This window comes from Lactuca sativa, mitochondrion, assembly GCF_002870075.4.
Source record: "Lactuca sativa cultivar Salinas mitochondrion, complete genome".
Lineage (NCBI taxonomy): Eukaryota > Viridiplantae > Streptophyta > Magnoliopsida > Asterales > Asteraceae > Lactuca > Lactuca sativa.
The window spans coordinates 142,501-160,000 of record NC_042756.1 but is presented as its reverse complement, the minus strand read 5'-3'; the positions used below and the strand labels follow the sequence as shown (position 1 = coordinate 160,000).

The following is a 17,500-nucleotide window of genomic DNA, read 5'->3' as shown; positions in this document are numbered from 1 at the left end:
AGAACTCATTCTTCAACAAAAGAAATCGCTGCTCCTAGTCCGACAGTTCGCTCCGCACCTTAAGAGAAAGAGTTCCGGCATACTACTCTATTATGATACCGGGGGAACATCACTACTTTGAGAGTTAGGCCTTTATTCTGCTGTGCCTGGTCATGAGTATACTGCTTTCCTTAAACCTATGTAGTGAGTCGTGTAGGTGGCGTGTTGAAATTAGGACCATACATTGGGCGACTTTTCTCCTCATCGCTAGCCTGTTTCCAAGAGGGGGAAGAGAAGGTCTTGCAAGTTGGAGAGCATATGAGATTTATCCATCGCAGCATTGCATCTATCGACTGAACAAAGTAACTTTCGAAGTGGACTGGGAAGGAATGCGAATAGGTATTTCAATTGTTGGACTAAATGAATAGGCAAGGAAGGCAAGGCACTTGACTGAAAGGTCCTACCCGACTCATTCTTAGGACAGGCTTAGCTCTAGCTATCTAAAATGAAGAAATTGTACAAGGGAGAAATCCTATTTCACAAAGTAACTTCTCAAAGGTCGAAGGCGTAGTATCGATTGCTTGTGTTGGACTACCTTTATAGGATAGATCTGATATACTGTTAGGTTTTGGTTGGACTGCTTTGTACGGAATTCACTGAGATTGACTTTAGATATCGCATTTCCGGTATAGCATTTACTGTTCGAGATTTCCGGTATGTAATTGACTCGTATATAAAGAAAGAAAGTCTTTCAATTCCTAGTTCGATATTCCAGATATTCCATTAGAATGACTGATGTTGGACTAGCTGACTCCCTAAGCTTTGCCGTATTGCATTAGAAAGTGGGGAATTCCATCGTCTTTGGTATGCGAATTTCAAGCTGCTACTGCTCCGATAGCTGCTTTAGAGGTTGCTTAGCCGGTATCTGACTGAACTAGCTGGTTTAGATTTCATTAGTTGAAAGTCTCGCACTATTTACACTATTTCAACAAAGACTGTGTAAAATGGATATGATATAAGGGAAGGATTGACCTGTTGGTTGACTTCTCAATTGAGAAAAGACTGGAATGAAACGCAGCCTCGGAACAGAATTATGGTGCTTGCTGGGCCCTGATGGTGGAACTGGCATTTTTGGGGGGAAGAAAGCGGCCCCCTTTTGCGGCAGAGCAGAGTAGGCAGCATCGCTTTCCCTCGTGTAGCTATGATGCCATTCAGAAACAACACAAGAATAAGAAAAAGAAAAAACAGTCTTTCTCGGATTCTTGCCATCACTGTCAAATCAATTTTTCTGTAGGCATCAAGGTAAGGGTTCTTCGGGTCGATCACAGATTTTCGGCCCCGTCGTTTCGTTTGGCTTCCACTCCAGTTGACCTCTCTTGTTTCCATCCCCGTGAGAAGGTAGAGAGCAAAACCAACCCAGCAAACCACTATTACTATGCATTAGTAAAGCATGTACTTCTTGCAAGGCTTGCTGAGCTTCTTCATGTGACAGACATCGCAAAAGTAGTCCGTCGAACTATCGCCGATAGAGGGCATCGAAAAAGTATACGATTTTTGAACCCTTCTATCTAAGCAATTATAAGAGCGCAGAATTTGACCCCCCTCAAATGGATGGATCTGGGATTGATTGCGGAACCGAGCAGAGATAACCCCGGACGGGCAGGAAGGTTAGCTGCTTACTACTGGTTGGAACGTAGGCAGGAGACAAGACAAGGGATAGGCTATGAGAATCTATTTCATCCGTCTTTCGATACATCCATATAGTCACAACCCTTTCTTCGATGAGTCTCCTTGCTTAAAACTTCCTTCTCTTGAAAAAATTTCTTACTAAACCGACCTTTCAAAATGGATCTAAGATAGCACTTGCAATCAACAAGGCTATCATCCCCAGGCAATACACCGATTCCGGCTTTTTCGGTGTGATCTTTTCGCTTCCATCGTCCTTTTGAACCCAGTCGAAAGCGGGAAAGAAAGCAAATCTGCCAAGGCTATAAAGTGGTTAAAGATACATTTATCTGTACAGGCCTGTTGAAATGCTTTAAGAGGTCAATACATTAGCCATCGGGAGCGCTCTTTGAAAGAGAAAGAACGACGTATCCGCTCTTCTTGCTTGTTACAAATCGGTTGTGCACAGTTCCATGGGCAGGTATAATAGTAAAAGAAGAGGACGCAAGCACATTCATTGTCTGCTCTTACTGTTCTCGAATAGGCTCTTTCCGGTCCCTTTCTCCAAGTGTAGATGGCAGCAGTTATGCGCACCAGACCTTTACTTGTGCTATCGAAAAGGCAATGCAAAAAGGAGATCTGTTTGGAAGATAGCTAGGGACTGTGATCCGGTAATACCAGTCAACTCCTTCTTTCGCTTATGTCAGGTAAATTCCTTCTATCCCAGTGAGGAGTATAGAAAAATTCTTGCCTTCTGAGCTTGACTTCCTTGGGGCTGTTGATATCTTGTTGTCGTTCTTCTCTCTTTCCTGTGCGCGCTACCTATAATAGAAGAAAATAAGGAATCGACTTATTTCTCTTGTGAAGCTCTCTCTTGTTTAGCGAAAGTCTTCTTTTGCTGCCTATGGATCTGTCTTCTCTTGAATTTGTTCACAGACGATTTATGAACACTTAAAAAAAACTTTTTTAGATTCGCCCTGAGTGAGGTTGAAAACCGTTAGCAAGGCTACGAACCCTCTCGAAGGTTTACAGAAGAGTGCCTGCTTCCCAGATCAAGAGTATAAAAGAGAACCACGCACAGAAAGAGCCGCTAGATAATAGGGTGCGGGGAATGCGCTCTTTGAAAGAATAGGCTCTGGGACTGTTGACTTTCCTTTCTGTGTTTATGCGGAAGAGGGATTCTTCCCCATCAGGCTTTACGGTTAACGCTTCGATGGTTGGTGGCTTTCTGGGCTTTGACAAATGCTTGTCTGTCTGGTCTGTGATTAAACCAATATCTCTCCGGTCTCTCGACTGTCCGGTTCTTAGTAGTAGGTCAATCTATGTCTGTCCTTTCAGCTTCGATTGTCCTGTCTGTAACCAATGCCTGGGAATTTTCTTTTAAGAATACGTTCGTATTTGATTCGAAATTTCTCTTATATTCCACCCAGCCTCGTGAGGTGAGTGATTCTTTCTTTTCGACTAGAGGAGTTCTCTTTGCTCTCGGTCCAAGCTACTTTCCTTATCTTATATCCAGTAAATATTCATCGCTTATCTTGCTTTTGGTATAGGAATATGCATACAGGGATGAAGCTTAAGAGTTCAAGATCTTTCTCGCTCTGTCCTCCGTTGCTCAGTAGCTCTCTCTGCTTTCATGGCAGTTAGCCGGTTCTCGGTACAGTCTCTTCGATCCCATCCCGCCTAACCAACTCAAACTACTAATCCTAGCTCTTTCTTACTGCCTTAGTCTTGAGTTCCCACCCGGCTCTCTCAGGTTTCACAGCTCTAGCTAGTAGACGGTGCTGCTAATCCTTAACAACTAACGGTTAAGCAGGTAAGCGAAAACGAAGGAAGCTTGTTCCCGGTTCGTCGTTCCAAGCTTAGATTTGAGATAACTGTAAGAATTCCTGCATAGCAGGGTTACCGCAGCTAAGGAAGCCTTGCACTTAGAACCGAGGGATAAAGTCTCGAATATACAGAAAGACTCCTAGCTAGCTAATCCTTAAGCCGAGCTAGTTCTTAGTCTTGCTTCTGTAGCTCTTCCTTCTGTTGCCTGCTTCTGTAGCTCTTTCACCTTTCTTCGCTTCATTCGTTGCATTCTAAACTAGGGATTTGGAGCAGAAAGAGGAGAGGATGCTATCGAAGCTGTCGTATACCGCTTGCTGATTAGAACAAAGAATAGGTATTTAATACATTTTACATTGTTTTTGGTTGACCGAGAAAGAGGGAGCTATAGCTTATCTAAGGAGCGAGCTAAATACCAGCTTGCACTAATGGCTTCTTGGTGGCATATCGAGAGCACTTTCACAAAGTGATATTCTAAAGTCATGAGATTAAGTTAGTGAGATGCTATATCAATCAGTCTCTTCTTATTATTGTATATCTTTTCAACCAACCGCTGGAATATTCAATCTATCCCTATACCTAGATGGGATAAAGAAGATATTATCCTTGCTTTCAGTTACTTCTTTCATCCATCCGCTAAGGTTCTTTGTTTGAGTCACTAAAGAGAAAGGCTTTAGAGGAAATCCCACGGATATTGGGAATCATAGGAGAAAGATAAAGGATAGATGTCAGTTCTTTGAGTCGAAGAAGCAGTAGCAGAATTCGATATAGGCGAAAGAGGGAAAGCCCTTCGGCTGCGGTAGTTACAGGATCATCGGATAGCTATTAAAGGCATAACGGAAGAAAGGACCGAGCTGATTCTATAGCTGCCTATTCTGTAACAGTGGATTCTAGCACAACAACTTCTTCTTTGATTCAATTGCAGCTCCTTCTATGCCATCACTCCGGATTCGTACGCTGATACGATCACACCAAGAAAAGAAGACGCTTAGGAATGAAGTTAGCTTTCCTCGGATACGAGAGCTGGAAGAGCCAGCTTTACTTTCTCTGTGGTAGCATGGTTAACGGTAGCATGTTTGCGTTAGTCGGAAAAGAGAGATAAGAAGAAATAAGGGCCAAAGAAAAAAAGAGAATGAAAAATAAGAATAAATTGAGCTCGACTGCTTCTTCTTCCTCTCGTTCTTACTTCCCTCTAAAGAATAAATTGAGCTCGACTGCTTCTTCTTCCTCTCGTTCTTACTCGAGCTTTTGACTGACTTTCCTTTACCTTCCTTCTTAGTCACTACATTATCAGGTCTGACTCTATCAATTCCCTGGACATCGACCTCCATTAGATTCAAGTAAGGGCATTGGAGCACTTTGATGTTGATGCTTGAGAAGAAGCTGTGGCATTGACCTGACTTTCGGAATAGAATGTTCCCAGCTAAGACTCTAAGAGTGATTGATGTCATACCAGTAGCCCTTCTTACAACAAAAGGTATTCTGCCCGCGGGTTCTGGAACAACTCCTTCTATAGCTGCTGATTCGTGATCTCGACAAAGAGATTTCGAAAGGCTAGCAGCTGAGTCTGTTACCTATCTCAAAGAGAAGGCTTTGAATGTCATATGACTCCATCACGGATGAAAGCACCCTCGCTATTAGAGAGATAGTAGGCAGTAGCCATAACATAACCCTAGATGCCAAGAGGAGCGGGCAAGGTTGGACCGGGTGTAAAGGATGAGACTAAGGGAGGTTGACTGGGGAATTTCTTCCAAAAGCATAATAAGGAGTTGTTTAAGCGGGAACTGCAACTATACGGCTAGTAACTGCCCCAGCAAGTCCATCTCTTGGAACTTCTCTTCCATCTATTACGACTTGCTTCGCCCCTCCCAGAGATTCAAGTTCTAGTTCTTTTGTTCTTTCTTCCTTGGGAGGTCTAAAGCGCTAATTGATAACGCTTTTATAGATGGTTTTCCTTGGCTTGGATGTCTTTCTATTATCCCCTAACAAAGCCTATTCTCGTATTCTGCCATCTACAGGTTATGGGGTTACGGGTCTAGAACCATTGTCGTATGGTTCCTCCTCTCGTGTAAAGAAAGAGGTTCTCTATCTTTCGAGACTTCGTTACAGTCATCGTAATCGTAGGAGGGCTTGCCCTTGATCTTCTTAGAAAGTGAGGGATTTAATAGCGAAGCAGAAGCTACTTTTCACTCATATTCAAAAGCTAGACCGGCTGGCTACGAAGCGAGGATTTGTTCTTAGTTTCCTGGTATTACCTTCCGAACCTTCCTTGGATTGAAACGGAGCTTGCTCTAGCTTCAGAGCGAGGGAAGATGGATGGGCTGACTTGAGGCTCGGGATGGTGTGGGATAACAGCCTTGAACTGAGCTTCGTTTGATAGTACTTTCGGAATAGGCTTTTGGCTAGATTTAGGGCAGAAGCCTGAAAGTCCTCTGATTCTTACTTTACTACTTCCTTTGATGGCATCGTTCCTTAGTCTGATTCATGGCATTCCTCATTCTTGGATTTTAGCTTCGATGCAAGGGAAAAGAGCAAGGAAAAGCCCTATATCCGGAACTCCGAGAGCTAGACCGGCTACAGGCTAAGCAGCACCGGCTGAGGTATTTGAGTTAGGGTCTCGTGGCCCCAGGCCGGCTAAGAGCAGCAATTCTTACATTTCTCTCAGAAGCTACTTTCCTACTTCCTTTCCTATTTGAAAGAGCTTTCAAATAGCATGAGCGTTGAAAGTCTTCAATTAGACTAGAGCGTTAGATTCTTTTTTTTTTTTTTAGTTCCACTGATAAAGTCGAGTCTTATAAAAGAGGCCACTCTACGAGGGAAGTCCCCGGGTCGAGTCTTTGCGAGTTCATCCCAAACAAAGCGAAGCCCTTCCGGTCGGGAAGATGCAGATAAAACGCCAATAGCCGGATGTCCGCTTCTACGGCATAAGCTTTAAAGAAAAGAGCGATCAACGCTAATCAAAATTGAATAATCAAAGAAAATTAGGTATAGGTTTGAACAGTTTTTTCAATCTTTTTCTTCCTATTCTAAGATAGCTTTCAACTGAGTGGCTACCCTTTTTGTCAGATACGGGTCAATAGCCCCGTTCAGACAACTAGGGTCCCCCTTAGATCCTCCAGCATTTCGCGGAGGCAATCATCCGGCTCATGAGGCAGATACAGATCCTCCATAATATGGGTGGCGGTCTGAGAGTGCAGCTCTATCATATCTGCCCTCTCATTCTTGCAGTTCTCTTTAACGGAAAAGCATCCGAAAAAACGGAACACTAACCTAATCTCGAAAGAAAAGTTTTACTTTTATCAACCCCTATTCCTGACTTGAACAGAAGCTTCAGCTACTTGAAGAGTGAAGAAGCAGCTACCATCTTTCAATGCAATACTAAGCCAACTAGCAACCTGAGCCTGTAGCCACCCGGTATTTTATAATAGCAACCAAGCCAGCCGGCCTATATTTGAACGAAAATGCCGGGTCGCTCAGCGAGGAGAGGATAGGGTGCTCTCGGATTTGATAAGAAAGACAGGGCGAGTCATTTTGCATGTCGGAAAAAAGACAAACCATGGGCTTGAGGCATCGGTCGTCTCGGTTCTAATCCGTATATCATCCAGGAACTCACTGTTGAAATTCCGGCAACTTGTTCACTTCGTTCTATTATATAATGGATCAGCCCTCATCAAGAACTCTCGCCAAATCACAAGTCTTCCTATTACGTTACGCCAGAATGCACAACCACCGTGGGCATTCATTCCTATGCCGGGGCCGGGGGCATGGCAGATGAACTTTACTTTGCACATGCGTTCATCGGCGGCTGATCATGTAACGTCAAAGAAAAAGACCGCTTAATAAGACGCCTATTCGATCTAATAGTCGAACGAGGTACGAACTAGTGCTAGCTCGGGCGCGGTAACAAAGGTCCTCGCAAACCTCGTAGCGGAGAGGCGGCTTATTGCAGCAATTTTAATCAGTAATCATCAATGCATAAGGGAACAGCACGAAGCGATGATATGCTTCGCAAGCAAATGGGTCAATGACTAGATAGCCACGGTAAGATGGAAGGCCCGCGCTAATGCCCTTAGAGTCGTCGGTCGAATTACCGATCAATTAGATTCTTGGATGAGCGGAACATCTTTGAGACAAATCATCTCCACCCGGGTACATAGCTTCATCCAAACCATGGATCCACGAATTGTTGCCTCGCTCGAGAAAAGAGCTTCGTAGTTGCGAGTTCTGGGCCGATGAGCGATATGTAATCCTAGGATTAGAACTATGCTTTACTACTTCCATATAGTAGTTAGATCTTTTCTATTTTTTATATTTTAGGTCTTTTGGCTAGTCTTCATTTCCCTTTCTTCTCTTTTTTCAATATGGATAGCAAGAGGCCTACATGGAAGGAAGGAAAGATGGAAGGAGAGAAGGACTGAACGACAAAAGGAAAGACCTCTTTGTTTGCCTTGGAATGAATTGGTTTTTTCAACTGCTGAATAGGTTTCGGGGCTTAACTTAAGTAAGTCTTCAGTACGCTTTTAGTATCCGGATCGATAGAGACTGATCCCTTTCTACATACATAGCCCCACCCCACCAGATACATACATACTTTTTATCCTTTCTCCCATAAAGCTTCCTTTCCTGAATCTTAGCTCTTATCTTTCTTATTTATTCTGACTACTCTCACTTTAGAAACCGGGCCTGGAGAATTCAACCTTAACGTACCCGGGTAGTACGCCTGGAACAAGAAGGTTCGTCGTACAATTTCGGCGATTACAAAAAGAAAGGAGTATATCCCTCTCCCTTAGTGTCTTTCCACTTCCGTCGTTCAGGAACAAACACTTCGCCTAATTCTTTTGAATCCCGGCCCGCTTTTTCCCCACTAACTAATTACGTTACGACCACTGAACAAACTTGGTTGACGAACATAGTTTATGCGCCGCTAATGTAGCGGCTTGTCGAGCATTTGACAAACTCACACCATCCATTTCAAATGGGATTTGTCCTGTGGACACACGAGCAATCCAACCCGTAGGATTTCCTTTTCCTCTTCCCATTCTGACTTCTGTAGGTTCCCCGGTAATAGGGAGATCTGCGAGAACTCTTACCCATATCTTACCATTTCTTCGGAATTGTCCGCTCATAGTACGATGGAATTGCCCAATTATAGCTCGACGCGCTGCTTCAATGGCTCGATATGAAAGACGACCAGCTCTCAAACTTTTAGTGCCATATCTTCCAAAACCAAGTCGTGTACCGTCCGGTTTGCAACCCCTACTACATCTGCCTTTATGATATTTACTATATTTCGTACGTTTCGGATATAGCACGTCCCCTTTCTTTTTGACTATATGAAATCCACACTTTGACACCTGAGATTCCGTAACGAGTAGATACTTCCGCAGGAGCATAATCTATTTTCTGGTTAAATACATTACTAGATGTTTTTCCATACTTTCCGCATTCAGTTCTAGCTATTTCTGCACCTTCTGATCGACCTGAACAACATATACGGATCCCCTCCACCCCTTTTTTCATTACTAATCGAATATCCTTCACTATTTGACTAAAAATGGAGCGAAATGATCTTGTTTTGTTCCTCGGTTGAAAAGAGATATCTTGAGCAATCGGAGAAGCACTTTGATAAACAGATTTGATCTTGACCGACTCAATTAAGGTATTAGTCTTTGTTCTATTAGACAACAAAGATCGCATTTTTTTCACTTCGTTCAAATAAAAGTTGTACCCGTACGGAATTCTTCTGTTTCTCAGTATGATCTCTATCATCATCTCTATTCCCTTTATCAATTCTCCTATCCCACCTAGGTCTATGAATTTCTCTATCAATTCCATTACCTTATCCTTAGCCGTGAGGTTCCAACATTTTTTCCTGAATTTTCGTAGGAGTTGTTCCCGGGCATACTCAAAAAAAAGGTTCTTATACACCCCAACCCCGTCCCTTGGAAAGAAAAAGGTAGCACCGAAGAAAGGAAAGAGCGAGATGGTGGTTTTTGTTGTTCCCGCGAAGCGAGGATGATCCGACCAGCGAATGAAGTGGGTCAACTTTTTGTCTTCGGCCAAAAACTTTTTCTCGCTGGTCGAGCTTTCGACAAAAAAAGCGAAACGTATTCTCTTATCTAAGCTTCTTCCCTGTGCATTAGCTCCCCCCATGGTAGATGGTTCAACCACGCCCGGTTCCACGAAATGATTGAGAACTACGACGGGGTCGAAATGCATTTGGTTCTTTGTCTTCAATAAGTATTGCATGACCGAATAATTCAAGGAAGGGCGCACCGCAGGGAGGGTCCTTTTAAGTGGATGACTCGTCGGGCTGTCGGAGGGGGACTTCTTTGAGAAAAAGAACTTGAATAACTTCGTTTTTCTGAAGGAGTCGTCATTTAGGAGGGCTATGTCATTTACAAGCCCGGCGTATTTCGGATGCTTGAAGGCCCCGCTGACCCGAAGTGATTTAGAAAGATTCTTCTTTATCGATGGTGATCGGTCATGGTATCCATAGCGTTGCTTCTTTTTCGGCCAAATCCGGATTTCGTTTTGCTTCTCCCGGTCGTCGAGCCTGATCGACTCGACTCTTTTCCCTGCCCCCCGGCCTCTCACTTCGTTTCGTTCTTCTTCTGTACCGTCGCTTGAATGAAGACACCCGATCGGCCCGACTTTCCCAAATGCCCACCACTGGCCCTTCCCCTTTCCGGGTCTGGATTTTTCGCGTCGTTTCTGTCGTCGTGGTCGACGGGGAAGAAAGAAATGAATGAATGTTCTTTTGGGAAAATGTATAATAATACACCTACCGAGACGAAAGCCAAAGGTGAGTCTAGTAGGTGGACGTATCGAACCGAAATAAGATCTAAGATTGACATCTTGATACACTGATTTACCATAATAATAAATAGAGTCAATGCGGACTCCGCCGTGGGAAGAGCCGCTTCTTTCTTGCTTGATAGGGGGGCTTCCATTCACCAGCGCAGACTAAAAGTGCTCTCCGAACCGTGCTGGATAGTCACCCATCACACGGCTCTCAAACCCAACCTGTGGTGGATCCCGGGTGACAAAGTAAAAGCCTTTGATCCTTTGCCCCATACTTTGAGATGCTCCTCCCCGCCGATCAAGCAGCGACGCTGCTCTTAGCTTTAAGCCGCTATCGTTCGGTTCGGATAAGTAAAGTCCCTTCGGTCAGTTCGCTCAGGTGATCCTCCCTTCTCTTCCCTAACGTTCAGAGTTGTTCTGGTTTGAGAAAGGAGCACCGGCCGAGCGCCCTGAATGAATAATAAATTTACAGCAGAGGTAATTGCAGATTCTTATTCGAACGAGTTGAAGCTAACAACATGTCGATTACACACCGGGGGTTGGTAAGAACTGAGGGGCAATGCCCCTCTAACCTAAGTGGGCCTACCTGCGAAGCAACTGGTACTTGAGCGGGCGGGGGGGGGCGGTTTGGTTTCGTGCAAGGCCCTCGCAGCAGGAAGAGGCAGTTGTCATTTGAAAGAAAACGCTCTTAGTTTTTATAAGGTTCCAAACCTTCGCACCCTGATGAAAAAGCCCTTTCTTTTCTATCTTATTAGTAAAGCCTAAACGTCCTTATTGAAGCCTAGCTAACGAGAAATCAAAGCGATAACGCACCTTTCCTAAGATTAGAATCGAAATAGAAGAGAAGGCCTTTCTTTCTCAAAGTAAACTTTCCCCCTTCCCTTCTTGCTTTAGAAAGATTGCAGCTAGCGTGCTGGACTAATCTAATAGAAAGTCAAGGCTCTTCTCCTGTTCTACGAATCTACAACTCTCTTTACTGAGCGAGACTCCATCTATATCCCTACTAGTGGTTATTCTTTCCAGGCCATTTGTTTGACAGCTTAAACTAGACCCCACTTTCGATTAGATAGGTTTCGGTCTTAATCAAGATAGGTCAAGGGCGCGTCGGAACGGTCGGTAGCTACTTAGTCTCATCCGAGAGTCTAATCTCCTTGTACTGCTTTTTTTCTTTTCAAAATAAAAAAGGTCGATTTAGGCTCCTTCCCTTCCCATAGCTGCGGTAGCAGGTACTACGAGCCCTCTGTCCCACGCATTTAACCGGCGTGGTTCACCGGTTCCACCGAAAACTCTCATTTGTTGAAGCGGAGCATAGTGCGCTTTAGGCGCCGAGCGAGAAAGGTCTCTTCTTTCGTTTCGGTTTATTCACTGATCTGAAACTTAGCACTTGTTTTCTTATTCCAGGGGCGGCGGCGTTCTTGAATGAAGTCTATCCGAACCGAATTAGCACTTCTCAGATCAGGCGAGGCCTCTCCAGCGGAGCTGGGCGCCGGGGCCCTGGCTGCACTAGCGATTGGCACATAGGGGAGTGGTTGCCCGGCTTTCTCGGCCTGGTATCCTGCACCTCGCGTTCATGATATCTACATTCAACTGTGCCCCGGAGACACGGTCGAAGCACGCCCGCCCAGTGTGCTTCTTTCACGACATGCTCTGGTCCCGGGTGTCTTCCAGTGGTCTTCTAGCGTTAGAAGAAGTCGTGTCCGTCCCGGACATCTGCAACGCCCTTCCCCGCCTTTTTTTTTTAATCTGGGGTGAAGGAAAAGACTGACCCCTTCGGTGACTTTCGCGGTCGCCCTCACTGAACCGACTTGAATCTGAACTACGATTCAGACCAAGTCTTACCGAAATTGGATTTCCTTTTCGTGCCATATGCGCTTATACTTTACTTTTGTCCCTTTTTGATTCCCGGTCCAATATGAGTTCTCGAAGATCTTCGTTTCCGTGTAGAAGCAAACTCTCCCAATTTAGGACCTCCTTCAGTGATCTTACAACGAACAGGATTCCATTGAAAATTCGTACGGAGCAATCAACGAATTCCGGCAAAATAGAAGAAGATGTGACCCAATTTTCCTGTCCTTAAAAGAAGATCTCTCCGGTTGCTTCCTTCTCCTTGCTAAACTAGAAATGATCTCTTACGACTAGCATTGCGATTCACGCATCTCGCACAACCGTGCCTGAGATATTAGTGGTGAATACTCTTGTATACTAGCCGTCTCACAGGTTCTCGTTAGCAAGGATAGAGAGACAAAAGGATAGCTTCGAAAGTAGGTAGGCTAGGGAGATGCTCAAACCGGGGCTGGATCGAATTCCTGTAAGACTTCTATCCTTTTTCTCTTTCTTTCTTACTAGATTCCCCTGCCCCCTATATTCAATTAAAAGACTAGAAAACCTCTCTTGTGCGTCTACGTACCCGTCTTACCAATACTGATTAGCTTAAGACTGAAAATCTTAGTTAGATAGCATCTATTGTATTGTCTATCTTAATTCGCTTAAAGCCTTACTTTCAACTCGGCCTCCCGGTCAGTATATCCGAGTTCTACTTAAATAGTCTCGGTTTTCATATTCTTTATCTTTGATATGTGCGGTCCTCAATCGCCGGACGGCTGCCCTCCATCCCCTTGCTTCACGTGCGTGCCCTTCTTATCATTTGTTGGCTAGCCCTTTGTATTTCATGGCATGGCTACATGTGCCCTTTGGATTTGATGGCACTTCAACCGGGGGTCTTTTTTCATCCTTCGATGCTAACTCTGAACTCATGCTTCCACCTCCAGCTTAAGCACTTCTATCGATCAATTCTGGTTCAAGATTTGAAACTGACAGCCGAACCCAACGAGTGAAGTATACGTAAGGAGTCAGAAGAAAGCAATAAAAAAAGAAAGATTTCACGGCGATATCAATTCCGTCATATCTGAAAGAAATTCCTGAAATAAATAAAGAATTCTGTCACTTCAAGAAAGAAGGAAGGAATTCCATCAATAATTGCCAAATCCTAAATTCAGTCTTCACTGATAGATAGAAAGATAAATTCTGTAAAGCAAAGAAAAGAGAAGGCTTGAAATCAAATCCATCTTAATACGAAATTTTGAAATAAAAAATCTTTCCACTTCCAGCGCACCTCCTTTCCATGCTACTTCTTTCTTTTCCACTTCATGACCAGGAATTATAGGTCGGCATTTCTTTCATTCCATCAAGAAAGGCACCTCTGGACGTCTGCTTCAACTTCAAGCCGGGGGACCATGGATCAAGATTTCTGGTTCCCCTTCGATTTTCAACTTCGCAGTCTGCTACTATTAGAGGGATATGGATTTCTTTCCCCCGGATATCGATTTATCGGGAGTGCTACTCTTTCCATCAAAGCAATCACACCCTTAATTCACACTCATTCTGCTCCACTCACACCCGAAAGAAAGCTAGCTCATCTCTCAGACTGGATCCGGTCGTAGAGACTGATTGATCGGTCACCAACCTGCAAGACCAAGAATTTGAAGAAAGATCTCTGCTTAGGCTTAAAATCTCTCTACCTCTCAAAGTCACCACTCCGTCCAGGTGTGGAGGTCAGAATCCCATCCTATCCACCCGGGCCGTCGTCACCACCTTCTTTTGTCCGATCCTTCTCCTTTTGAATGATCGTCACGCTTCTCTTGAGATCGAGATCAGCTTCCCAAGTCAGAACTAGAAAGAATAGTAAATAGCACCGCTGATAGACTTCATATGAGAAAATGGGATGATTCCTCAGGCAGTGTAGCTTTGTCGGGGTGCACCTTTGGTAGCAGCGGCATCTCTCTTTCTCTCTGCAAATGCATCCCATTGAGACTTCTCCCCCTGGGCAGGATCTTCCAACCTTTCATTCATTTCTTGATCCATCAACCTGGGAGCGAAGCCCTTCATCTTTCTCTTTTTGCTACTAATAACTGGGCTTCCCTTCACCACAAGATGCAAAAGATTGGAAGAATCGCTTGAGAGACCGTCCGCCCAACCTGTCAGATATTCCTGGACTCGCTTTGAACCAAAAGAGATGCTGCTTGATCCGAGTATGCTACTTGCGTAGTAGATCCAGCCATATCAAAGCGTCTTTCCCACTTGAGAAAAGGAGTGATTTGCGCTCGTCCGATTGAGGGCCCTTCTCGCTTAGTGGAAAAAGTACTCAAATTGGCAATACGAACCTAATGGTTAGCTTTTGATGCCACCATACCATAGGGGCTCTAGCTTACGACTATCAAAAAGAAGGCGATAGGGAAAGGCACCGCTAGATCGACTTTCAAAGTCCGGCTGGATGGGAATGATTTCCGGGGAAGAAGCCCCGGCTGCCATGCCAGCTCGATCTAAGGTGGGAAGGGATCGAGACCTTTCTCGCGAAGATGGTCTTCTATAGTTTAAAAATCTCGACTTTAGAACAAAACTACTTTCTTTCTTCCATGCCGCCGTCGAAGGCCCGGCTTAAGACATTGACTTGGGTCTTGCAGCTGCCAACCTTCAAAGTAGGAGTTCGGGATCTTGTCATGAGCATGCTCCAGAGAAGGCTTTTTCCTTTATTTATCTACCCGTGACCGAGCGAGGATGATCTTCTTCATGATCGGCCAAGTCCGAAAGCTGCAAGAAAAGGGGGCCAGAGAGAAGGTCTTTTCATCACCTCCTTTGGCTCTTATTGGTTCTCTTCACGATGATTGGTCGGGGCCTTCGTTCCCTCTTTTAAGTAGAGAGATGTTCCCGCGGCGAAGAAGTGGAATGATCATCAGAAGGAGGTGAAGGGCTTAACAGCGCCTGGCGGGAATAAGAAAATAAGGAAATTGGGTCGGGTTTGGTCATTCATTCTTGCTTTTTTGGGATTGAAGGATAAATTACAAGCAAGTCGTGTTTGGAGCGAACGAATTACCTCCTTTGAAAAAGAATTTCTTTGGTTATGGCCGATACCTATTGTTGTCAATGAGAAGATCTACCCGGAAAGGGAAAACAAGATCGGATAGTTGGGCAGGCGCTCCCCTTTGGGTGTGGCTGTGTATGGATAGGCTAAGGCACCTTAGTGTGCAAGGGGCTAAGTCGTTCATTCAAGGACCGGAGCTTTCATCTGAATTCCCCTATGTTCGAGACCATTATTTCTTAGAGTCGTTGAAGGAAAAAAGCTGGATAGAGAGGCCGGGTAAATGGTCCAAGGGTCCTTGTCCAAAGGCGGCTAAGCCCTTTCCAGCAACGTGGAAGAGGAGAGCTTGCTCAGGGAATTCAAATGGGAGACTCTCGTTCGGATGACTGTCGGTATGATGATGTGCTTGATGCTAAAGCTGCCTATTCTCGCTGAGACTCTTGTCGAATCCAATCTTCTTTCTGGAGCACCTATATGAAAGGGAAATCCGGATGAGTAAAAAGGGGCCTTCCTAGTCCTTGAAGTTGTTAGAGTTCGGACTTATCGACTTGTGTAGTAATAGAAGCGATCTTCTTTACAGGCGCCTACCACCCCTAATTGATTAAAGAGAAGGGAGCCGCCCTAGTAGCATGAGACGACAGCCTTGCATAGGAGTAGTTCTGACTCCGAGAATAGAATCTTATCCCCGCCGACTAAGCCCGGACTCTTTCGCATCGCGCTAATTCAGTGCCAGCCGTTGGTGAAAGACCTGCATGGAGCCGAGCCCTTCTCACCTACCTGCTTTGGGGAGAGTTTGATCCGGACAAAACTAGTGGGTGTCGCCTCCTCGAAGCAGCTCCCTCTCGCCCCGATTGATGAAAAAGAAATAGAATTGGAAAAGTCCAAAGAAGACTTTGACCCCGTAAGCTAAACTGGGAATCTCGTACGAAACTGAGAATGTGATCATGACAGCACATCGAAAGAAAGTGGCTCGTGGCTTTCATATCTTGGTAAATAAGAGATCGATCCCGTAGTTCAATCCTGGGAAGGGTCAAAAAGTGTATCCACCCGGTCCGGGGAAGGTGTGTTCAATCCTCTCACGTTCTTGGTCAAGTAATGGCTCTAGCTTCATTCTCGCTTTGGGATCATCTCGCCTTCGTGGGTCTCCGCTTTCCAGCTGCGGAAAGCTTCACTCCTTTCACTGAATGAAGACCAAGGAAAGAACTTCAAATGTTGAACCATTTGGAAAGAACTTCAAATGTTGAACCATTTAGCTATGGATGCTTAGCGGGGGTTGAGAGATCCCTTGTCGCCGACAAAGAAAAGAAGGTAGAACCAATGGGCCCTTAGTCCGCCCCTTATGTAGTACATAGAGGCGTCGCGAAGGAGTGAAGAATGCCCCTTTCCTCCCGGAAGAACTGGACGACCAAATACAAGCACTGACTTCAAAAAAGAGATAGCCTGCCTCTCTCTCCTTTCTTGCAGCTTACGAACCCCCCGAAAACAAGATTGACGCAGAAAGGTAGCGAACTCTTTTTGCTCAATAGCTAAATAAAGAGAAAGCAAACCACCCGAAGAGGAATGAAAGCTTCAAATCGAGTTCTCTCTAGTAAAGAAGTGGATTTCCTGAAATGAAAATAAGGAAAGGCAAGAAAAAAGTACAGAGGTCTTGCGAGGCGGTCGTTGGGATCGAATCTTCCTGGCAGCGGGCGAGAAGACCTCAGTTGGAGACGGGGCGGCTTTCTCTATTTCACGAAGATGTCATTTTCAAGATAGGATTTTTGGTTGTAAATCAATGTGAGTAGCCCTACTTTCCCCACTTTCAGCTATCCTTTTTCTGCCTTCCACTTTCGAGAGCTAGACCAGACTTCCTTATCTGGCTTCCAGTCTACTAAGGACAGCTGGCTCAGACACTGGCTTTGAGTTCGGACTTCCTTCTTTCTATGACCTGATCAGGAGCTGCATGATCCGATGAGCTATCAGCTGAGAGACTGGCTTCTCGGTTGTTAGTAACGACTCAGACAGAGCTGCTTACCTTGCTATGGTGAGTTATAGAATCAATTGAGCGATGCTACCTACTTTGCTGATCTAGTTAGAGGACTTCTTTCAAGAAGGGCTTGAATCCAATGAATTGTGTTTCCATTAGAATGGTGAAAATGCTAATGCTTAGATTGGTTACAGGAGCTTCTTTGAAAAGAATCAATCAATCAAGCTTGGACCCGTGCTATTTAGAGGCCTCCAAGAACCTGTCCAGACTATCATCTTACTCCCCGGAGATGATTGCTTCTTTTACTATTGCTTCTTAGTTCGTATCGCTACAATAGATGAGGCCATTTCATTTATTCATAAACTCGTATGTAGTCAATGAACGGCACCGCTCGATTCTACTGCCTA

The 17,500-nt window shown here is 44.8% G+C and overlaps 2 protein-coding genes across 2 annotated transcripts, besides 4 other annotated features; both read right to left on the bottom strand.

Annotated features, from left to right (window-relative positions):
* Window positions 1–1,053: part of a repeat region (first copy of large repeat T) that runs on past the window's edge.
* A 5,116-nt stretch (window positions 1,054–6,169) lies between these two features.
* Window positions 6,170–6,237: a dispersed repeat (second copy of repeat X-12).
* Window positions 6,238–8,345: 2,108 nt separating this feature from the next.
* Window positions 8,346–8,861, bottom strand: rpl16 (ribosomal protein L16). Its single transcript has one exon. The coding sequence runs from the start codon at window positions 8,859–8,861 to the stop codon at window positions 8,346–8,348; it is 516 nt and encodes a 171-aa protein (YP_009652421.1).
* Window positions 8,752–12,138, bottom strand: rps3 (ribosomal protein S3). Its single transcript has 2 exons — window positions 12,065–12,138; window positions 8,752–10,354 (listed from the first exon to the last, which is right to left on the bottom strand). The coding sequence occupies exons 1-2, from the start codon at window positions 12,136–12,138 to the stop codon at window positions 8,752–8,754; spliced, it is 1,677 nt and encodes a 558-aa protein (YP_009652420.1).
* Window positions 12,071–12,207: a dispersed repeat (first copy of repeat X-04).
* A 142-nt stretch (window positions 12,208–12,349) lies between these two features.
* Window positions 12,350–17,500: part of a repeat region (second copy of large repeat M) that runs on past the window's edge.